The sequence below is a fragment of the Rutilus rutilus genome (genome assembly GCF_951802725.1).
Source record: "Rutilus rutilus genome assembly, chromosome: 6".
In the NCBI taxonomy this organism is placed as follows: domain Eukaryota; kingdom Metazoa; phylum Chordata; class Actinopteri; order Cypriniformes; family Leuciscidae; genus Rutilus; species Rutilus rutilus.
Genome location: NC_140214.1, coordinates 17,302,735 through 17,328,419, shown reverse-complemented (window position 1 = coordinate 17,328,419; position 25,685 = coordinate 17,302,735). Strand labels below are relative to the sequence as shown.

Sequence of the window (25,685 nt, the reverse complement as noted above, 5' to 3'; positions counted from 1 at the left end):
TCAGATTTATGCATTGGGCCTTACAGTGTAAATACAGCCGAATAGACCTGCCACTGCCACTCTCTATTACCTTATGCCATTAATATTAATCAAACAATAATACTGACAGGAAAATGAATAATTAATTAAATAAATAAAAAACACTCACTGCTTTAGTAATTCTAGTATGCTTGTACACACTACTGTTCAAAAGTAAGATTTTTTGGTTGGATTTATTTGATAAAAAAAAATACAGTATAATATTGCAAAATGTTATTACAATTTAAAACAACTGTTTTCTATTTTAATATATATAGTATAGTTTTATTGAGCGGACAAGCTTGGATAACTCACATAGGTGTCTTACTGGAGCAAAATATAACTGTTTTCTATTCTAATATATTTTAAAATGTAATTCATTCCTGTGATGGCAAAGCTGAATTGGATGGATGGGATCAGTCCTTACTCCAGTCTTCAGTGTCACATTATCCTTCAAAAATAATTTCCCATAGTATGCTGATTTGCTGTCCAAAAAACATTTCTTATGATTAATAATGTTGAAATTAGCTGCTTAATATTTCTTGATGAATAGAAAGTTCAAAAGAACAGCATTTATTTGAAATACTGCTTTACTGCTACTTTTGATCAATGTACAATAATGATAATATTAATGTTAGATAACTAAAAAAGTCATTTTGGTTCAATTACATGTATGTTTTTCTTGAAATTGGTAATACGTATTATACGTTTTTAATTAAAGTACTGTATGTTCACTGAAGTACTGGTATTGTGACTACCTTAATCCAAACAAGATCCCAATGATTGCATCATAGATTCCCTGTCTCCTACATTAGCTAACAGATAGTGCTGACAGTGCAGTGTAGGAGTGTATGAGATCTGGAGTGGCCATGGGAACTGGACTCTAATCACAACAAAAGATTAGACACAACACATCTATCTCAAGCACAAACCAAGCGCCCCTCTCGCTCCTCATGGCTCTAAAAAGCTGGCAGCCGTTTCACTGGAAATCTTAGGAACTGTATCTAATCTTATTAGAATGACAGCACATAATACCGCACTCACCCTGACACCAGAACCACCGACAGCACAAAAAACAATGACACAACAAACAAAACCAGAAGAAACCCTGCTGTTGCCAAGTGAGTGACATGCGATAACATGTTCGGTTGTTTCCTTGTTGGCTCAATAGAGGCTTGAACATCCAATCTGCCTGAGTTTGACTTTCACCCACTGCAAACAAATACTGAAGGCTGTTATTCACTCTCATTCCTTATTTATCCCCATGTGAGCATGAGGCAGACAGGTGGAGAAAAAGAACAGAGCAGGAAATGACACGCTGATAGGCAGCTGTGATGACATGGCATCTTAAAGGTCAACAGTGACGGCAGTACCACATCATAAATATCCTGCATCCCCAAGTGCCCTCAGATGAAAGCAGGATCCTTTAATCCTGTGTCTTAACTGCAAAACTGAGAAACATGAACTTGAAAATCTCAGATATCCCACATGGAGCAAAATCCTGCAGACATTCGGAATGATACCAGGATCGATACCAATACCAGGTTTTAGCGCCATGGCATCGATACTCAATAAATAAACAGCCTCTGGCAACAGATGAAATGAAACCAGGAATGTCAATATATTTAATAACTCAATGTCAATAATTTGCGAATAATCTTGTCATTTTTGGTATTTAACATGTTAACGCATTCAGTTCCTTTTAAAAGTTTCATGTTTTTACACTAAAGCTTTGGTAAGTAAATCTGACAGGCTGGTGATCTTGCATAATACATGTCAAAATCTCATACATTATGAAGGAAGTATTAGCATAATATTATCATTAAAACAGACTTTACATTTCCTTGTAGATACAAGAAACATGAAGTAAAATGTAATTGAGGGCTCAATGAGGGTAATTTGTACATGGACATCAGTCAAAAACATAAAAATGAGATATGCTAACACATCTCGATGCACTCTGTAGTATCAAGTGCAGCAGAACTGAAGCCTATCATGTTGTATTAGTAAGTACAGGTTTACATTCTGAATATTAGCTTGTTCTGTGCATCTGGGAAGTTGTCCAGTGAACACGATCTGCATGATGGAAGGCAGGGAAACATTGGCCTGTGTCCCTGGCAGCACCTAGCGAGACACAGTCCTCGTCCTACCCTGCACAGCGCTATCATAACCAGACATGGCAACAATCAGCTTGTGAAGCAAGAGGCGGCAAGAGGCTCCCCATGTGTGGTGAAAGAGAGTTGGAGGATGTCTGAAGGTTGAGAAAGAATAGGAAGGCAAGAGTATTTATTGCGATCAAGAGGAATGATTTTGAGACTGAATAAAGAGTCGTGCCCTACATGTATGAAAGATACAGTGGGAAATAATCAATAAAATATGCATATGTTTATTTAACCCTAAAATGCATGAATGTTTCGCTAATCATTATTACATATTCAGGTCTTTAGCTTTAGCTACCCGGATCTATATCTAACACGGATGGATCTCTACCTGTCGTGACATTATAAAATTCTCATGATATTAGAGTAACAATTACAGAAGAATAAAATAAAGCATATTTTGTTACCTTTTAAAACTTGGAAGGGTTCAGTTTGAGCAGAAGATTTAAATCATCACTGTCCTTGTCGAGCTAATTTTCCAGTACATTCAGCATCTGGCTTATATTCGCAATCTCAAACATATTTTCAAAACGATAATTTTCAACATCTTCAATATCAATATTTTGATCGCTGACAGCTTCTTCACCAGATCCACCATCAAGTGACAGTGACACTAATATTTGATGGCGTTCAGAACCTGCTCTGCTAAGCCATTTCAAGTTTTGCTGATGATACTTCCTATTCTTTTGTTTTCTGCCTGCAGTAACTATGAGTGAAACGTCACTTCATCATTGTGTATCAGACATTGCCAGCTTGTGGAATAAAATTTTGAATGATCATGTGACACTGAAGACTGGAGTAATGGCTGCTGAAAATTTGCCATCACAGGAATAAATTACATTTAGAAAACAATTTTTTTTAAATGTAATAATAAATGTGTGTTTTTTTTTTTTACTGTATTTTTAAATCAAATTAATGCAACGTTGGTGAGCATAAGACACTTCTTTCAAAAACATAAAAAAAAACAATAATAATCTTACCAAACCCAAACTTTTGAATTTATATAATATATACATTTTGAAAACTAGAATTGGTCAATCGACCAATCTGTGGGTTGTCTGAATGACTACTTAATCTTAAGTAAATCCTTAAGTAAATTTTTCTACTTTTTAGACTTTTCGAAGGGGATGTAAAGACAGGAAACCCTATAGAGTTAAAAAACGGCCCAGAAAAAAGCCAAAAAATAAGAAAAAGTCCATCTGCATATAGGCAAATATCTCAAAAATAGCAAAATAGCATGAGGAGCTTCAATATGGCAGCCAGCAGATGTTCAAAAAAGGCAAAATATCTATAATTTAATATATATTATATCTTTAATTGCACAAAATTACTAAGAGTTCAGACAAAAGACTTGTAAGGATTATGCTAACAGTGAAACATTGTTCCCTGGAGGTGATCTGAAGTGCAATGTAATTGTGCAACTGAAACGCTTTCAAGCATCTTCTAGGATGCTTAGGATGAATAAAACCTGCTTTATACACAAAAACAAATACTTCAGCATTAAACTTGTTAAGCCAGAGTCAAATCTCCTGAAGTGGTCAGACGTGAGAAGAACTGAGGTAAAAAAAAAAATAGGGCTATCCTACCAGAGCACCTTTCCAAACCCAATTTTACAACACTCTTGGGACATGACAGCATTTATCCGGCAGCCAAAAGATCTTAAGAATTTGCACGTCTTCCCCCAATCCTGGGTAAAGCGGCCTCACTTAAAATAATTTAACACTCCAGTGAGCATGATACAAGACGTACTCCCAACTGTCATCCTGCAGAAAGTGTGAGAGTGAAACAGGAAAAGACAAACAGGGAGGGAGTGCAAGACGAGAGAGTCCTTATTGACCTGCCTTAAATGTTTTTTTTATTTTTTCAGCACCTGTCACATTCTATTGTGTTCACATTATACAGTGTGTTTTCTAGTGGGTGATACTGATGAGGAATGACTCGGCATAGGCAGTGTGTGTTTGTGTGTAAACCTTTAAGAGAAAACCTGGCTGAACTCAGTGTCTGTCCTCTTTGCATTAACTGGATGAGATCCAGCGAGAGTCAAACTATTTCAGTTCAACATCAAGCAGCAGAGGTCACAGCAATGATGCATCGTCCTCATCAGATTCACTGGTCTGTGACTGGCGCTGCTTAAACAAAGGAGTCAGCAGGGCAGCTTTCCTGTAATAATGCGAATCATTTGTGAACATGAATGTTTGAAAGGGGAAATCTATTTCAATCGAGGGCACTTTTAAAATAATGCTCATTATATTTCATTTCAATATAATGAGACTGTATTTTATAAGCTCTGACTCAAGAAAAGAGAAATAAAGGTTTCTATACACTTCCAATTCCATAATAATGTGATAAAAAGAAGGATTGTCATTAATATGCAGTGCCTGGGGAATTTAATAAAAGCAGATTTTCATAAAGTTGTGATTTTATACCATTTTTCATGAACTGCAAGTATCTGTGAAAATGGTCTGTTTTAAAAAAAAACATCATTACATCATCTAGAGTACAATTCGACAACCTTTAGGGATAGTTTACCGCAAAATTAAAATTCTGTCATCATTTACTCACCCGTATGTCGAAACCTGTATGACTTTCTTTCTTATGTGGAACACAAAAGAAAATATTTTACAGAACTGTTTGTCCACATATGCTAATGAAAGTCAAAGGGTTCCAACGATGTTTTGACTTCCCTGAGTTTCAAAATATCTTATTTTATGTTCCACAGAAGAAAATCATACAGGATTGAAATGACATAAGAGTCATCTGCTCTGGTATGCTTGATAGAATACCAAAAGAGAATAAAACTTTTACAGAAAAGAAAAGCTGAAAATGGGGGAGGGGAAGGTGATATAGGTATTTTTAAAATGACAAACAGACCAAAATGAAGCAAAGAAAATCCAGAAATGATTTTCCATTTTCCAGCCAGTTGAATAAAAGATGCTAAAGAAAGATTGCAATGGATACAAGCAATTTAGCAACAAGATAAGAAAAGCCTGTGGAATTGGACCAATCGAAAATGTCTGCAGCAGACTTTCTTTTCATTTTTTGTAGGTAAATTAAACATGCCTAATGTATGATATAAAGTGATTGTCAGAAAAAATACATTCTTCAACTAAAATAGAAGATAATTGCACTCTGTACTTCAATGTATCATGTTATATTATCAACACAATGGATAATGATCAACACATCCACACAGCCTTCAATCAAAAGTGAATTAAAGAACATTTCTAAACTGCACTTTATATCAAAACAGTTGACCCACAAACTGGAGAGACACAAACTTTTGTTACATAACATAATAGTGCTGTCAAAATTGAAAGGGTCCTGTTGTCTTTGTCTTCTGGGAGGTAAACAGTTACCATGGATGTACCAGACACTCCAACGTACAGAAATGGACTCATTTAGCAAACACCTTGTTCTGAGAAAAGAGCAAACGCTGGCCTTCAGCTTATTCTGTTGCTTATTCTTATTCTATTCTGTTATACTGAGCTGAGCATGGAAATTTACTGATACTGCTTGCATGAAAATGCAGAGTGCATAATGTCACAATTGAGCGTGTATGTGCATATGGTGTGCGTTCCTCACTGCTCAGCTCTGACAGCGCAAATAACTAGCTACACATTTTACATTTTTGATGAGACCCACTCAACACAATTTGACAGCATTGCTTGAGTAAACAAAACAGATGAATGTTAGCATAAGTTTTTTTACTAACAAGTGTTGAGTCAGAAGAGAAGATTTGTGTGATATGAGATGGACTACAATGAGTTCAAATATAACAGAAAACATCAAAAGTGTGGATAAGTAAATTCTATAATAAGCTACCTTCAAAGAAATTGAATTACAACTTTTATGTTTTTGCGAGCCTGCTGTCACCCACAATCCAGCTGCTCCCACAGGCAATGTGTCTCGTCAAACCTCACCAGAACGAGCAAGATGTTCACACATGACGCGTTCTTAATTTAAAAATAGTCGGATGGAGCACTCCACTTTTCAACGGAATGGAACAAAACATTTTCAACATGTCTTTACGTCAACGTTTTTAACTTAACACAGCTCTCATGTCAGGAGATGCTGAAAAAGATATACAGTGAAACTGCTAAAGAGAATTAAGGTTTCTTTTTTGTATTCAGCAAAGATGTATTAAACTGACTTAAAGTGACAAAGACATTTATAATGTAAAAAAAACAGTCAAATTTTCTATTCATTATTTCTAGCCAGAAATAATTACATTTTAAATTATTACAAAAGAAAACAGTTCTTAGTTATTAGCTAAATGGATTGCTGTGAAATGTAGGCCAGTGATAAACTTACTGTAGGTCCAATTATACATTTTTTGACTAGTCTGCTATACTCATCATCATTTACTTCATTTCACTTTATCTTCCTCTGAGGTCTTTTCTCAGCAAATACTGATTTATGCTGTTAATCGTGATTCATTTAACTAACTAATCAGCATTTCCTGTAATTAATTTGATTAAAATTTGTAATCAATTGACAAGACTAGCTAAAACGATTCAGTCTGCAGTTATCTGTAATTGTAAGGCTGACCCTGAGAAAGATCCAAAGTGCTTTGCATTTTAAAACAACTCCAACTGTCACACGGATACTAAAGACTGCACTAAAAAACGGACTAGTTTTATGTCCCTGTTCAGTGGTTTTAAATCTTGGAGATAAAAAAAAAAGTCATAATGTGACGATGAAAATCACCCTGTCACATATTTGACCTGCATTTAGTGAGGTGATAGCTCTAAGAAAGGTAACCTTAGCCCAGTGTTCAGCCGATGCTCCATCAATTACAGACTCTTTGCCCTTCTTTGTTACTCCACAGATAGATCTCTCAGCGCTCACTGCTCGACAGGTCACATCATTACTCTGCAAACTTTGAAGATGGATAGCTGCAAACTTTTGATCACACTCATTAACCCAAACAACAGGCCTAGGCAGACAACAATGTGGCAAGCAGGCTAATGATTTCTCATGGCCTTGAAGATCTCTGACGCCCCTCCAGGGTCACTCCACACAAAGAACAACAGACTGATGAAAGAGGGGGAGGTGGAAGAGAAGCAATGCTTCCAGCTGTTTTCACAAATGGTTCGATTGCTTAGTCCAAATCAGAGTTCAATCCCAACCAACTTCCCCTACCCCCACAGATCTCTTATTCTTGTAGTATTTTTCCAGATGTTGGAGGAGATATCAACGGCCATGTCTACATCACTGGAAAAATAAGCAAATATATATAGTATATAATCAAATCTATGAGTCCCGAAAGAAAAAACAAAACGGACATCTGATAGCAAATCTGTTGAAGATTAGCAAACAAGTCAAGTTACTTAATTAGCCATTTCTGCACAAAAGCAGTTTATTTAGCATCCTAAAGGCCAATATTCACTGCACCAACCAACAGAAACAGATACTTTGTGGGGTTTTGTCAGACCAGTGTGTTACCCCAGTTGGCATCTGTTGGCACTAGATGGCACTTGTTTTCGGGTTGTGGAATGCCTGAGAAGTGGCGTACTGTAATCTGGTGTTTGTCCGTGTTAGTCGGCGTCTAACGGTGCAGTGTGAATTGGCCTTAAAGTATCTCCTCCATTGACTTCCATTCAATAAACAGCCTCTTGGCTCCCTGTTATCCATTACAATTTTTAGCTAACCTTGACAGCATCCCCTATAGAGGTTTAGAGGTTTTCAATGTGAGTAGCAAAGTGAGTAGACCTAATAGAAACAGCTGTTTACCACTGAAGCTAGATGATACTCCAGAGAAGAAGGTGAACTTCATTCATTCTTTAAATGAAGAATGACTTGAGGTTTGTTCACGTGAAAATAGCATTCACACCAACCAAATGAACAAACTCTGACATTCCTGCTGGAAAATTCAGATGCTTATTGTTTTTTAACTGGTCACTAGCTGGCCTAGGCTGTTAGTCTTAGACCATCAACAACCCAACAATCAGCTTAATGGCCACTATGTACTCATGGCAAAGTTCTTTTTCATTCTTTGATTGGAGGTAAAAAAAGAAGTTTGAAACACCAGAGCAGAGGTAACTGTAAACTCTTTCCTTTCAATAACAAAATAAACACACAACAAAAATGACAGCAGTGTGAATTGATATATTGATATTGCTGAAAAGTATGTGTCCCCAACTAAGCAAACCATCAGGTGACAGAAATGGAGAAAAAAAAAGAAACAGAAAAACTTGGGAGAAACCAGGCTTAGTCAGGTTCTCCTATCCAGAATTTTTTCTGGAAAGTTCGCTTTGGGAAGTGGTTTCAAACTCCCGAAATGAACACCAAACAAACTTCATCTTGGCCTTATTTTGTTCGAAATGACATCACACTCCGTTATTCAATTATGCTTGAGGTAGATTGGTATATTGAGTATATTGAAGTATATTGGTAAGTTGGTAAAGTTGTTTTTTCAAACTTGGTGGTTGGTAAATCATTAAATTGCCAGCTTAGACAAACTAATGCCTAGCTTAGAATTGTTAATAACCATCTTAGACCAGCTAGAAACCAAATATCATGTTCGAAAACACAGATTCTCCAACAGAGATCATATGGATTCAGGTCTACTGTACATCAAGAGCTCAAGTGTCCTACACAAACACACACACACACACACACACACACACACACACACACACACACACACACACACACACACACACACACACACACACACACACACACACACTAACCTGGTTGATGATATAGATCCCATATTCAATCTTCTGTCTGCGCAGGACTGGGTGCAGGTAGTGAAGCCAGTATTTCAGGTGGTTGTCTCTGTGCCTGAATGGGATGATTATGGCCACCTTTTGTTTGGGCCGGCAGTCCGGAGGAGTGTATTTCCCCCCTTCTGTCACATTAGGGTTCTCTCTCTGTACCCGCTCGAGGGTTATCTGGGAGCTGAATTCAATGAGGAGACGCCCCACTGCAGAACAGAGCAGAAAAGAGGGTCAGTGAGATCTTATGAGAGTTTCAACAGCATTACTTTACAGCAGAGTGACTTTGAGAATGATTAAAGTTAGATTATTACAATACAATCATCACTAGCTGTCTGTCCAGCAGAGGGAGCGCAAACATTTCTTTGAGTCCCTCTTCCTCTTCATTGATCCACAGATCTTAAGTTGAGACAACCAATCAATAAAGCAGAGTAAGGCTTGATTACACGTTCATACGAAGACTTTGCACAAGTCTTAACACTAAAAGATTTTGCGACTACACCTAGCCACAATCTAATCCCTATTTTGCAGGCGAATTGACGTAATTTTGGCCGCAGGGACTTCAACAACACTCATTAGAGAAGGAGTCTATGCTGCTACTGAATATGTATGGAGGGCCATTTTTAGGTAACAGCATGATGTTTTCTCATCTGATCATAAAGATTCATTCTGTCTAGAAAAATCTAATGCATAGCAAATCAGCTAGGGTAACTGAATCAAATATGGTAATGAAGGAAAATATTAGATAAACATGTCTAGATCAGACAAGAGCATGCTACCTTTCAAGGGCGAATGAGTTTATTTTATAAAGCAAGCCTTTTCATTATCTGTAAATCAGCAAAAGCAATGGTTCTTAAACTGTGGTCCATGAAGGATTTCAAGTGGTCTGCGAGTTGATTGGCTAATAACTGGGGCAAAAAAAAAAAAAAAAAAAGCTTATTAACTAAATAATTAGACTTGGCAAAAAGCAATAAATTAATTTTAACACTGACCTGAATCATTAAATCAGCTCATAGCAATGAATTAACAAATTGTGTTAACATTAATTTGTTGTTTCACTTCAGTTGTACAAAACTTGTGAAATACAAGCGAAGCTTGGTCGATTAGGCTAATTTAGGTTCATTATCTAAAAGTAGAAGTCTAATTTTAATGAAATAAGAAAACAGCAGGAAAATTCCAGAATGTTAGTTCACAGTGCATTAACTAATGTTAACATATACTTTTGATTTTAAAAACATATTAGTAAATGTTGAGATTGACATTAACTAAGAATTTTAAATGGTGTAGAAGCCTTGTTCATTGATAGTTCATGTTAACTAACTAAAACTTGTTTATTTTGACATTTTGCAGTCATCTAATGTTCACTAAGTTCACTGAGCTCACAATACTTATTTTGTAAAAAAAATAATAAATGTAATATCACTGTTTAATGTAATCTTTTGTATATCTCTGGAAGTAAAATAATGAAACAAAAAAAGCCTGTTGAATTGCACTACTTGAAAAAAAATATGCATTGCATTAACCCTGCTTGCATTTAATGCATTGTATTTTTAGGGCTTGCATTTTTATGGGGTGAAATTCAACATGGTTGAATATGTAAGCTGTGAATATTTCAATTTCAAACACATTTTCATTATTAAAAATTCAATAATCCATATTCAGCTTTCATATTTCACTTCCAAAATATTCAAACTGTTTAAAAATACAATCTATAATATTCAACAGGCAAATTTCGGTCCATTTTATTTCGCTTTGCAAATTGGCTTCCACAAATTCAGTGCTTCAAATTCGGCAGTATAACAACGTCTTTTATATACAGTGTAAATCTAAAGTAGACGTAGGTCACAGACAGTGATTATAAAAGATCAAACATCAAGCACCTCTGTGAAATCTGACCCATCGACACCTGGAAGCCTTATGGAGCTTAGAGAAATTGAGCTGATCTTGGCAGCAGCAACATCACATCACTTTAGATGTGAAGAACAGCAGTTTTGTGTAAACATCTCACAGGCTGCTAATCTATTTTGGGAGGCATTGGACATGTTATGTTACATTTAATGTTGATTGTATGCGAGGCCTATTGCTGCACCTGTGCTCATTACCCTATCAGCCGCATAATTAAAATAAGCAGCAGCAGCAGCAGGCCTGCAGGGTTGTGGATGTAACTGAGACCAGAGATAAAGGTACAGTACTTGTCCTTAGAAGACCTTCTGAATGCAAGATCAGTGTTTGTATCTTTAGCATCATTCAATCAGCTTCATTGACCGTGACAATTTCATATTCAGATGTTTATAATGACATTACCCATCAGTGTGTGTTGTACTATCCTCATCCTGTGCTCAGTCAGATTGTTTATTTTTCCATAAATAAGCTATAATTGGCCAGTCCTCATGGACACAGAGAGATAGAATGCAAGAAAAAAGGGTTGTTGTGTCCACTTCTTTTGAGACGCAGCATCCACCAACTTAATTACAAGCTCCTTCTTTCAATAAATCCAGTGCGTGCCGTCACCGTGTGCCATCCCCCCTATCTCTCCAAAGGTCCCTTTGAAGTGATCTCTACAAAGGCTCATTGGATCCAGCTACTTCTAATTAACGGCGTTATATGAGTAAGGCAAGCAGTCAAGTGGTAGCGTGGAAGGCAATGGAGAGAAAGTGGTCTAGAGAGATGAATACCTTGCAATCTGAACACCTGCAATAGTGGCTGGCTGCTCACGTACAGTGTTCCCTCCACTCTGATTGCAAATGACTGAGGCCATTGATAAGATTGGAGGAGGTAAACAATTGCCTCCGGTTCTTCCGCCGCCTCGTCATAACATGTTTAGTGTGCAGCCTAATCTTAGCTTCAGTCAATACATCCAAAGATTGTCTGATGAATACTACAATGAACAGAGCAGTAATACACCACTTTCAATCTCACTGACTGGCTACTATGTTATTTCCAGGAGGGTTAGGTTACTTACTGTGATTAGCACTATTGCAGAAATAATGCAAAATATGTTTTGTTACATTTATATATATATATAATATAAATGTATAATTAGTAGAATATACAAGATAAAAATATTAATACACAAACATATATATATATATATATATGCTCAATATATGTCAGGGTACATGTTTTCATTCCGAACCGGCATAGTACGGACGTCACGGTTCGGTACATACAGTGATCCACACTCCAATCCATAACTGGGCGCACGCGCACTAATGCAACGCTGTTTGCTATCCACCACAACAGGAAAAAGAGCAGAAGAAGAACAGATGATCTATGCACCAACCCAAAACAAGAGCCGCGTCCCAATTCGGAGACTGCACCCTTCGAAGGCCGCATTCGAAGGCCGATTGTGTCACTGCGGCGTGACGAAGGCTGTCCCGATTAAAAAGTGACTTCAAATGCGCCCTGTATGGGGCAAATGCACAAATGTGCAACACTATGTTTTACTACCAAATGATATGAAATATCTAATTAATGTAACTTACAGTGGAACGTTTTCCTCGACATCTCGCGATTTTGTAGCATTTGTCCCGGACATAATGCATGATGGGATATGCTTAGCGTCGAATACTGCTCCGAAGCGGAGGTTGTGGTTCAGGCAATATGTGCATATGACACAACCCTGTCTCTTTTTTTTATGATTTTAATGATCAATATCAACTATAAAGTATAAGTATAAAGTATAAGAAGCTATACAATAAATGAAGATAAAGAACAGTCCAAACTACTTCAGGGAAGACTAAATGCCAATAGGTGGAACAAACTGTAATTTGCACTATACTGTCTGTTCAAAATAAATGAAAAGAAACCTAGCATTGGGGATTTCTTGCTTTTTCCTGTTGTACCGAACTCGTATTGAACCATGACCCCAAAACCAATATATGTACCGAACCGTGACTTCTCTGTACGTTACACTCCTAATACAATGTAATATAATAAACTGTAATAGTTCCTGCTTCCTGCTTAGCTACTGTTCAGATGCTCTTGCTTACTGCTCCGCGCTTTGCTCTATCGCTTTTAGATTTGATCTCCTAATTTTAACTTCAGCATAACAGCACAGTGCTAAATCGACATAGCTTGGCATCAACGTTAAAAACTAGAAACTTAGAAAATAACTACAAAAAAGCGGTTTTCTTATCTGACCAGCCTCCCACTGCCATCAGCTTATATAGAAGGGAAAACACAGCTGCCTACATCCAAAAGGATAACAAAGAAAATGCCTCTTCTAGAATATACTTGCTGCACAAACTGCCACAGACTTTTACAAAGGATTGCAGTTCTTTTTTTGGTGATGTTTGCCTTGACAGGACAGTATAGAGTGGACAGGAAGCAGGTGGGAGAGAGACGGGGGATGGGATCGGGAAAGGTCCACGAGCCGGGACTCGTACTCGGGCCGCCCGAGCGCAACGGCGCTACATGTCGGCGCGCTGACCACGAGGCCATCGGTTTGCAGTTCTTGAAACAAAGTTACTTACGGGACTACCAAACCAGACGGCACACACAACAGAGCTTCGTCATGGACGTCCCCAGCATACAGCCGGTGAGTCCCATGAATCTAGTGCTCCTCGACAAGCCATACTGAGTGGAGAGAAACAAGCCGATCAACACACTAATCGATGGCACAAATAGGGAGCGAGACCCAAAGGCACTCGAGACATCAGATTGTCACAAGCATCACATGTTGCATCCTCTACCCCAGATATGGCTATGACAAGGATTGCAAACACTGGTCTCCTACCACCGCCTATACATCTTGAGAACAGATTTGAAGTATTAATGAATGTAGATGAGGAATCTCCAAACGAGATGAATGTGATCGAACAAAGACAGAATCAGCCAGTAGCTAACACTGAGGCTAACTGGCGCTCAAGGCCGAGCAGACAGCAGCACTGAGCTCAGATATTTTCTATGCAAAGTACTTTGAATTGCCATTGTCTGGCATTTTAATTCCTTTCTAAGTAAAGCATTATGAATAACCGTTTTTTTTCCCTTGCTTTTATTTTGTGATAATTTTTATTCCTTTCTATGTAAAGCAATTTGAATTGCCATAGTGTATGAAATGTGCTGTATAAATAAACTTGCCTTGCCTTGCCTAATATACTGTACTATAGGTGCCTCAAAGCACAAAAGGTTTATTACCTGGATCTCTTGGCCACACACACTCGCTTATTGGCTTACTCGCTCTAATTCTCTCTCTATCCCCATCCCACTTTCTTCTGACCCCTGCAGAGGTTTAGCATGGCTCTCAGGCCAACAGCCAACAAAGTTACGCAACATCACCACAAATAATAATGTAGGCAGCTGGAGCACAGGAGAAAGGGAGAGAGAGGCAAAAAAAAGAAAGGAGAAAAACATGATGTACTGTAGAGAGAAAGGGAGTATTAGAAACGAATCCTGTCAAAAGCACAACCACTTCACCACCACAAAATTGTCACCCACTGGGTCATCGTTGGGGAGAAGGTCTTGCCTTTCCTTTCCTGTTCAGATAGGACATTTGTAGTATCTGTAAAATCTAGTTAACTTAAACTGGGCTCAAGCTCAATCCAATTATTTCTCTTTACTTTGACACCTGCAGCAATGCTCAAATCCAAACAGTGAGAACATCCTCTACCCGGCTCTAAACTTTAACACAGGGCTCATTCTGAAACTGTATGACTTCCTTTCTTCTGCAGAACACAAAAGAAAATGCATTGTCCGCACGATGAAAGTTACTGAGTCCAGTGTTGTTTTGGAACCCGCTGACTTTTGTTGTATGGACGAAAACAGTTTTTTTTTTACAAGATCTTTGAAAATATTTTCTTTTGTGTTTGGTAGAGGAAATACAGGTTTGGAAAAACATGATTGGAATTTGTGATTAAAGAAGTTTTTGGTGACCTATCACCTTAAATACGCAAAGTGAAACATAAAATGAACTGAAACCAATGACTGATTACACAGACAAAGTAACACTGTTCAATTTCTTTCTTTTTTTTTTATAAATGTGCCATCCTATAATTAGCTTAATTAGCAATCAGTCATAATTTATTCCGTGGAAGTGAAAGTAGGGAGATTACAAGATAAAGATTTCATACTTTACTAACTAAAGTAATACAAACTACAAACTGTACAGCTGCTCCTTTGTATTTTATTCCAATTTAATTCTACTTAAAAATCAGATTCAAACTACTATTCTGCATCCTGCTCTACCACAATTCAGATTCAATACAAATTTACATTTACTTAAGCGAGGATGAAAAGTTGATTTAGTCACATGCAGCAAATGTTTTTTAAGACACTCTGGGTCATTCCCGTATTCTACAGCTATAACTCCAGCTTTGGTGATGGAGTGTTGGCCGCCCGGTGAACTACACAGCAGAACCACGTGGCTGTAAGTGACCACTGAAGCAGAAGAGAGAGAGGAAGAGGAAGAGGAAAAGATGAACAGATGGAGGAGTCACTGAACATAACACTGCACGCTGAGAGCCATGAGAAGTAAAGCAGTAGAGGGAATGATGGTGGGGAGGAAAGACACAGAGAGAGAGAGAGAGAGAGAGAGAGAGAGAGAGTGGGAGGACAGAACTGGAGGCGAACAGTCGGAGAGCCAAAAAAGAGAGAATGACAGAGAAATGGGCTGAGGGAACATGACTAAGGGGGTGTGGGCAGGAGGAGAGAGCTGTAATGATTGTCTCTAAATTGGCACTAGGGCTAGGATATATACTGAATATTTTGCAATATATTCACAATGATGATTTTTTATTTTCTACTTTTTTTGCAACATCACAAACAGTGAGATTTTTTACTTTTATTCAGCAAGGATGCATTAAATTGATCAAAAGTGATAGTAGAGACATTTATTATAAACATAATATAATCATTTAACAAAAACATAATAATTCAGCTTTGCCACCCCAGGAATAATTTACATTTTAAAATACAGTAAAACAGAACCCACAGTTATTTTAAATTGTAAAAATGTTTCACAATATTAGTTTTTCCTGTATATTTGAACAAAATAAATGGAGCCTTGTCAATCCCAATCAATTCATCATAAACATCTTCCTTGCAATCATTCAGTGAAAAAGAAATGGAAAACTTGGCATGATTAGCCTATTTTTAACTAGATGTTTCCTTTATTTTATGTCTTGTAATAAACATTTAGGTAACAATGGCTGATTGAAAAATTAAAAATTAAAAAGAGAGAGGCTGCGTCCGAAAGCTTAAAAATGCTGCCTTCGGGGGATGCATTCCAAGGTAATATAAGGCATCAAGGCAAGTCCCAATCCAATGTTAGCTTCACTTCCTGAGATAACTTCATCTGATTGATTCGGAAGGCATCATAGATGTATCCTTTGCTGCTTTTGATATCCCACAATCATATGCTTTCCATTCTGTGACAGTTGAGCTAAAAAATAAAGATGGTGTCTGAAAGTTGGAGGTTGGAGGTGTACATGTACATTTTATTGCCAATGTTTTCTGATGTAATTTCTAGTGAAAAATAACTATTGTAGCAAAAATATTTCGCTTAGTTATCACCAAAGCTCGCTCTATTTTGCTATAGATCATTAAACTGTTACGCTGTCTGAAATCAGTATCGTGAGGTACCTTTGTGCGCAAACGCTGTCTACAAAGGCATTGCCTGATAAGGCAGCGAGGCAACAAGTCAGCTGCCTGAGCTTTCGGACGCAGCCAGAAAGAGAGGACGGACAGACAAACAGACAGTCAGATATATCGATAGATAGATAGAGAGAAAGAAAGAGAGAGAGAAGTCTCCAGAATAGACTCCTTTAGGCTGTAGAGATGAAACACCAGACTACCTGTATCACACCAGCTGCTCCACGCACCTCATCCATGCAGAAAACCAACTGCTACTGGGCAGAGTAGTGCTCAAAGCAACACAGCTCTGTACATATCAGATGTTTAATTAAACCTCAGCAGGTGGTAGTTCAAAGTCAAGGTGTGCACAAACATACAAGCCAAACTGCCCTTCGCCACTTTTTATACTGAGTATAAAAAGTCAAGCTCAAGGTTTCAATATGCGTTCTAAACCATGGAGAACAATTCAATTTTACATATCTATTTTTTAAATGATTATTTGTAGAAGTTTCCTAGAAAAGCAATGCTGTGGATATTTTGTAAAAAAAAAATTACCAGAAAAGAGTGAAAAAGACTGCACAAGTGGCTAATTTCTAGCAGTTTTCTAATATTCAGAGAAAGAATTTCTCTGAAGATTGAAATTTGAAGATCTAAACATCTGTTGCTCACAATTCTTTAAATTGGAGCCCCTGAAGAGATCAACTTTTTTTCCTATTAATTCATTCGTTTACCGACATAAAAATCGTGAAATCTTTTTTATGTATTTAATTACGTATACAATTATAAGTCTCACTGTCTCCTCTCCACCAGTAAGCTGGTGTGTGGTGGGCGTTCTGGCGCAATATGGCTGCCGTCGCATCATCCAAGTGGATGCTGCACATTGGTGGTGGTTGAGGAGATTCCCCCCTTCCATATGTAAAGCGCTTTGAGGTCTCAGAAAAAGCGCTATATAAATGTAACGAATTATTATTATTATTATTATAAGTAATAATTACAAATGAAAAAAAATTATAAAAAAATTGTCTGTTAAGAATTTTAATTAATAAAGAGGAACAAAGAAAATACAAGCCATAAACAAAGAGTGCTTTCAGTATTTAAAAGTATCTGAAAGGTTGAGAGCTGAGCTGTGAGTGATTTTTTTCTTTCTCAGAAAGAGATTTTTCTAATTTTTCTTTACTGTTGTTTGATCATTATGACATTAGACAGCCGATGTTTTAAAAAGCTGTACTCACACTAAGGCTGCGTTTCCCGATAACGTTGTCTCTTAGCGCGCTACGAAGACTCTTAAGGTATAACTTAACTAAAGGTATACCATTGCTAGGCGTGTTCCCCGAACCATACCTTAGGAAGCTGCTTAAGATATACCTTCTTACGTGCAACGTTACCCGGTGCTGTCCGTGGCGATGGTGCTGAATTGGTTGATATCGATGGCTCGAGAATCAATTATTCTCTCGTGCAGGGGCTGCTTCACTGCGTTATGTGAGAAAGCGGTGTTCTTTATAAAAGAAGCACTTCAGAAATAGTTGAAATTGCATTTATTAGGACTCATGGGATATTATAAAAATAATACAAACTATAATAGCCTATGATAGCATAGCCTACATATTTTTAAATTGTATCATATATTGCTGCCATAATAACCATTTCAAATTTGTACGTGCTTTCTTCTCTTTCCTATTTTTGTTCGCTGAGGTGGAGCTGCGATGAAATATTGTTCTTGTAAATACTTTCCAGCATTTCAGTAATAAAAGTGTACATCTTACGTACGGTGCTCGGCAGTGAATTTTGCATCTCCTCTTGTAAACTCAGAGATGTGGATTCAGACGGCAATTCAATTACCACACGACCTGTTTGTCAAAAAACAGTAGGTACTAATTTGGCCAGGGATTTTTACGCAGGTTGGGTGAGAAAAAACACTGATATTATGGATTCGGATGGCACTAAAATCACCTACTTACCCCTGTAAATGTTTAAAATACCGTACGAGCCCATGAGAAACAATTAGCGTCCGAATAGGCCTAGGACTTAACTGACAGTAGCCTATGCTTTCACTGGGCTTTAAAAGTGCTCTTTAATTAAATTAATAATATAATATATATAATAATATAATAAAAAATCTAACAACAATCAGTGTAATGACAATTTTATTCTTTGCATGAAAACACTTGAATTAGCCTAATTGAACACTGTCTGGGTGTATTAAAACTTCAGAATTATATTCGTATAGACCTGCAACAGTGATAAGATAAAGCTAATAGAGTGATCCAGACCAACCTTACGAACGTATGACTTACAGAAGGTATACTTAACTAAGAACGTTTCGGGAAACATGTATTAACGATAAGGTAAAGCTTAAGGTGTAACTTAAGAACGACGTAGAGTTAAGAAGGTTTCGGGAAACGCAGCCCAGATCTCTTTTGAAATATAAGATGTTTTGTCCTGTCTGTTTAATCCCTTAAGACATAATTGACTGTTTACATTAATTTCGCATCATAAAACCATTTTGAGATGCAAGTAGATTTAACACATAGAGTCTTGCACAAAGTGCACGTGAGAAATTGAAAGCAGCCTTCTGTCAGTGAGTTTCATAATGCCCACTGCATTCCAAACGACATAAATTATGCCTTCGTAGAGTATTTGTAAGGAAAATACCGGTGGGCGAGACCACACACTGCAAGCATAACATCAAGCACAGTGCATATCCATTGCAATAAAGCCTGCAAATGTCCTTGTAATTCATTTCAACCTTCCCGAACTTTATGGAAGATTATTTTATGGAAGGTTTGAGTGGTGTGTGTGAGGAATTGGAAGCGAGCAGAATACGGTTGTTTCTAATGCAGAGTCATTGCGGATCTGCGGTTAGATTCATTGGAGAGAGAATCGCGATGCATCGATGAAGCTATTTTTTCTCCCACCCCTAACAACTACCATAGAAGTTTTAATAATCATTCTAATTCAGTCCTTACCACAACTATAACAACAATGACACAGAGGAACGATAACTTTGGAATCACAATTACCGGAGGCTAATACAAATAAAATAGTTATGATTATCTTTATTATAGTTATCATTCTTGGTGTGAACGGGCCTTTCAAGTTTCAAGTCACATTTTTGTACTCAGATCTGAGTTAAATCATATCATTGAATTTAATGACCCTCAATGCAGTGGGAAATAACAGCCAGTTCTGTCCTTTACAGATCACTGGAGAATATCAACGCACGCACCCCTTTGTAATGTTACTCATTTGATTCAAACACCACGTATTCGAACTCTGCTCCCCTCTATCTGACCATCACAATTCAAAATTTCACACAGATCAGGACAATATGGCCTCCAAATGCCTCTATCGCCCCGGGACTCAATAATTCATCGTCTCTGCTCTCAGCGGCAGATCAACACAGTCCGTGGAGCTCTAGAGTTACATCCTGCTCAATAACACATTGTTTAGCGCAGCACAACTTCAAAGGTGAAGACCGGGGTGAGGAGATAACCTTTCACAGAGGGTATGGTTTCACCCTCTGCTCCTCCATTCGGCATGTGGCAACTTAAATGAACTGATCCTCGGATGTGCCGTGCTACTCGATTGGCATTTCACAGAGCGACTTGGTGACACACTGACAGATACTGTACTAGAGCCCTTTGATGGAGCAGCCCCATCAGTGCTGGTGTCAGCCAGCCGTAAGTAAGGCAGACACTGGAGAACGTGATGAATGCTAGCATGCTGCACTGCAACCGGGACACAGCGTCAAGTCAAAGCAGGTGCTTATAAATGATAGCATTCAAATATCGCTGTGCTAATAGGCATGCTAAATAACTGCTTAGAGGCAAAGAGGTTCACTGACAACAGAGAGATTACTCATGAAGCAGATGAAAGGTGGTTTTGATAAGATCTCTCTTATCAAAACAAACAACATACTAGAACATCTGACATTTTGGAATCGCATACAGTTCATGTTGGACACTATGATAACGTCTGAAAAATGGGGGCATATTTACCTGCTTGTGTGTAACCCTTATTCCTGATCACTGTTTTGATGCTGTTTAAAGGACAAGTTCGGTATTTTACACTTAAAGCCCCGTTTTCAGATCGTTTCTGATGAAATAGAACGGTTAAGATTGAAATTTGGACACAAGCTGCTGGCCCGAGAATTTTCGGTTTCTGCGGTATAGCACCCCCCCCACCTCCACAATGGCTGCATAGGTGCACTGGAACAATCCTTCCTAAAACGCATTAAACTTTCGTTTACAAAGACGTGAAACTCACCGAGTGGTAAGGGGTGTTCACTGATATGCTCACACAAAAATCGCTGCAAAAGATGCTTTCCAACAGGTGTTTTACCATTCGTTGTAAAACTGTGGACCTATTTTTCCAAACGCCTCACACCCGTACATTCTTCCGTTGAGAGCTTGAATAATAGACACTCCAGTCCAGTTTCCGGCGGCGGAGTAATACTGTACCTCACAGCACATCCAATACAAGTCAATGGAGTTGGACAAAAACTACGATAAAACCTGTTGGAAAGCATCTTTTGCAGCGATTTTTGTGTGAGCATATCAGTGAACACCCCTGACCACTCGGTGAGTTTCACGTCTTTGTAAACGAAAGTGTAATGCGTTTTAGGAAGGATTGTTCCAGTGCACCTATGCAACCATTGTGGAGCAGCATGTGTCCAAATTTCAATCTTAACCGTTCTATTTCATCAGAAACGATCTGAAAACAGGGCTTTAAGTGTAAAATACCGAACTTGTCCTTTAACATCAACACCACTTTAAAAAAGTCCTTGTATAGGAGTTGTAAGCCATGCACCAAACAGACCAGCTACAACATTAATCTAAAAATAAAACTTTGATTTGAAGCAAAAAGCTATTTAAAAATATGAAAAAAAAAGACAAAGGTGCAAGACTAAGTACTTTAACAGCTTTAATCAGGGAATGATGGTGATTATATTTATATATATATATATATATATATATATATATATATATATATATATATATATATATATAAACAATATATTCAGGGGTGCACATAACTTTTTTGTTCTGGTTCTCAAGTGAGCACCTGGAGATGCTGTTTGGAACTGACACTTTACGCGGCACACTTATCTTACAAGCTGTCGCCATCACTTTCCTCCTGACTGCTCAAATCTTCTTTTCTCTCAAACATGGTAGATGATGATGATGTTTTTTATTTATTTTTATTAACATTAATGATTAATGTTTCTTTTTCAACTGTTCACTTGACATAACCAAGAGAATACTTGCCAAGATGTGTATTTTGTCAATTTGTGTGTGTCTGCTCAAGCGCAAGATAACGCGAAAGAGGAATCAATTTGGTGTTCGAGCGCATGTGTGAGGCTGTGTGCACAGATAACAGCATGCAAGTCCCGATTTCCGCCTTTTCTTCCGCGTTTAAAATCGTTTGAATGTGTAAACTGGCAAAACAAAATTGTCCAAATTATAAACTTTCACTCTATGATGGTTAAACTTAGCACTGATCACATACGTGCCGGTGCCGAATCATGGGGCCTGGTCCGTACGGATCAAACGTTCCATTGCACCCCTAATAATTAATGAACACACTTATCCTACTCAAGTAAACGTGTCCCTGTCCCCAAAAATGTTGGTACTCAAAACACTTCCCTCCGTTTTCTGCTGCGCATCATTTATTTTTACCACGCATGCGCACCTGCGCACCAGTTATGTGCACCCCTGAATATAATCATATCTGCAAACTCCATCGAAAAGGTGATGTTAAATATTTGTACGTTTTTTGACAAAAACAAAAAGTTTTATAAAATGATAAACTTTAGATTTTAGTCTTAATATATATATACATATATATATTTTTTATTTTTATTTTTATTTTTAATTTTTTCCCAGATTTGCATGAATCACGTGAATGGCTTATTTCGATGTCAAAATGACAAATTTCGCCGAAAGGCAACGAGTTTGCGGTTATGAGAATTTATTTTATTAAAGGTTTATAAGTTATCGTTTTCAAAATAATTTCCTCAATGTAGAAAATGAATGGGATTTTTACTTCCGGAACCCAACTTGTACTCCATTAAACTTCTCTCTGGAATTCTCGATTCTGATTGGTCGATTGTGGCATTTAGAGGGTAAAATACAATGTTGTATATCAGTCCGCTCATCCGAGTATCTGCGCTTCTTTCATGTCTGAAAGTGTCAACACTAAGCAGACTCACACATCTTGCATTTCAGTTATTGATTGCAGTTAAAATTAATGAGGACTTCATTTTTAATATAACAATATTAATAGTGCTAATATTACTTGTGTTCATCTTGTTGCTTGGCTGATTGTTTTGTACACTGGGATGGACTATCTTTTCTTAGAGGAAGATTTTACATAACAAAATACAGCTAAAATTATAAAATAATTTTCAATCAAATTTTCCTTAATTTCATGTCAGCAATAAACATTTTAAGTTAAATTAAAAGCAATGGCTGATTGGGAAAAGAAAACACACTCGTTATTGCATAGCAATATAATAATAACAATAAGTCTTTTAATATAGAAAGACTTGTTTTTCTTATCAGAAGTTTTAATCTAGAATCATCTAAAATAATTTAAACTCAAATTTCACATCCACATTTTTTAGTTTTTTTTTTTTTTGGTTGAATAGCTATTTTCATGTAATACCAGTTTACATCTGGTCACTTCATGCGTTTTCTCGTGAAAAGACCAGGAGTAAATGCCCTCTGAAACGAATACTTTTGTTGATGTGAACTCAATTTATATTCGATTTGCGGCGACACATTTATGCGGCCAAGTGTACATGGAACAGTTGGGCGACAGTTGTTTGAACAGTTGTTCCTCTTTCTGGAACAAAATGGCATAGCTATACGATCAGTAAAAATGCATAAAGTGACCAGGTGTAAACAGGCCTATATTATCCCTAACAAAGCAGTGTGCTACAGCCATTTCTCACAGAAGCAGCCATAAAGCTTCAGTCTATCTCGCTTACCACCAGCACTTTTTCTGTAATGAAAAGGTGCCATATTATGCTGTCTTCTCTAAGTGAATCATAAGACACTTCATGTACACCACATCTTTTGTTCAATACACAAAAACATCCTTTTCAGATCCTCCCAATCCTCTCACATTGTGTGGGTCCACTCAGCAACATTTCTGAGTGTTACAATAGATAAGAGCAAAAGCACTGACTGTACGCAGAGTTCATCAAGCACTAGTAGCTCACTGGCATCTGAAATCATTGAAAGATGGCAGAAGCCATTAATGATGACTCATTCCCATTTCCTGTTGTCCTGACTAATTGTGTGGCAAGAGAGACAACATCCTGTAATTCTAATTAAAAGATGAGAGGGTCTTATTCTAGGAATTCAATCCCACCACAGAGACATATAAAAAACAGGTCTAGTAAGATGTGTGAAGAATTCTGAACAGCAATTTCTGTCAATAGTGAACATAAGCATATGACTCTGACCCTGTTATAAATGAACTGTATAAGGTGAAAAAGCAACTTAACTGCAGCGACATCACATTGTGCTTTAATTCTGACAGTGTTTGTGCCTGCATAAAGTGCCTGTTTGATAAGCAGTGCATTTATGCAGACAGTGTGAAAATGTAACCTGTTTGTAACAGCGGCGAACTACATATGCACTGCTTCCGTCTGCAGTGTAAAACAGGCCTAATGGATTGCTATCCGATCGGTTAAACATACATCTGTCATACAGAAAGTAAGTTATGCAGGTTTGGAACTAGATGAGAGAGTAAACAAAGACGGTTTAAATTTTTGGGTAAACTAAGACAACAAAAAAAAAAGAAAAGAATGGCTGTCTGAAACCATAGTGGACGTTATTGAGTGCACTCATTCAATCCCACAATGCACCGCAATAAACTGATATACGCTCAACAGCTAGAAAATACCCATAATGCACTGTGACAGTTGCACCGAATGAATTTACGCGTCTCGCCAGAAAATGGGGCCCGTAGCTTAATCATCATCCATCCAACCAATTTCCTAACCACTGGCCTAATGTGGCTACATCGTAATATCATCCAGGTATAAACAATTCCCTTTTACTTGATTATGAAATTGCTTAATTAAGGTTTATACATGCTAGTTTCAATAACAGAGTTAAAGATACATCTTTTCATTACTACTGGAGCTGTTTGCTAAGTGTCAAATGATTACAGCAAGCACAAACTATGCAAAAGCGGCAGCCCTTTTGGCACACTCAGTGTCCAAATTCACTCACTCTTTTTCATTCACTCCTTCAAGTGAACTATATTAGTGGAGTAATATAGGGAGTAGTGAATGAGGGAATAGGGGCGATTTCGAACACGGGGCTTGATAATTACAGACAGGTGTGTTGAGCATGGTTGGAGCTGAACACTGCAGGAAGGTAAATCTCCAGGAACAGGATTGGCAACTGGTTCTCCAATCGAAGATTCTAGTAATGTTCAGAGAGGCACAAAAAGTTCCACTAGCAGTAAACAAAAGGTCAGACCAGTGCTGGATGTCAGGTGCATTCTGGGAATCTCTGGAAATTATTTCCCCAGTGTTTGCAGGAGTTTTCTTATTTGTGTCCTGCTCAACCCAGGCAACCGGATTCCATCTTCCTCACTGCCCATGTAACAGATTTGACTTCCAAACGGGCTAGAGCCTTGGCAATAAAAGGGCCAGCTGAGAGAGACAGAGCAAAGACAGAAAGGATCCTTTTGTTTGGGGCTCCCAGCTGCCATCATCCGCAGTCAAACCGGGCCTTTCATGTGAAACCACAGAAGCTGAGCCAACCAGAGGGGAAGGCAATCTCACACCACTACCTCCATAGGTAATGAGCAGGAGCCGGAAGCACCACCCTAGAACTGGGCACACACACACTTCTGCCAAGCCCTTCTAAAGGGTGCCATGAAACCAGGCCTATCAATACCAGAACTGAAAACAAGTCTGCTCTGCTCTGCTCTGCTCTCAGAGAAGCAAAGTAATGTCTAGAAATAGAAAAGATCAACCACGGCTATCACCTCAAACGATTCTGATAACAAATTCTGGACTATGTTTAGTTAGTTTAGCCATATGAAACAATTTATCTTTATTCTTGCAATCTTCTATTCCAGTACAGAAGCAAACTGCTGTGAAATTGTGCCGTTTCCTCTCGCTGCTTTTGAAACACCTTTCAAAACACCAATCCCTTTTCACTTTATACTTCAAGGCCAAAAGTTAAAA

At 37.8% G+C, this 25,685-nt stretch overlaps 1 protein-coding gene across 1 annotated transcript in view; it reads right to left on the bottom strand.

Annotated features, from left to right (window-relative positions):
* Nucleotides 1–25,685, bottom strand: part of b4galt2 (UDP-Gal:betaGlcNAc beta 1,4- galactosyltransferase, polypeptide 2) — a 116,689-nt gene that overhangs the window by 50,487 nt on the left and 40,517 nt on the right. The window contains exon 3 of the mRNA XM_084411325.1: nt 8,873–9,108. Coding sequence (XP_084267451.1) covers nt 8,873–9,108 — 236 coding nt within the window. The remainder of the gene's footprint in view (nt 1–8,872; nt 9,109–25,685) is intronic.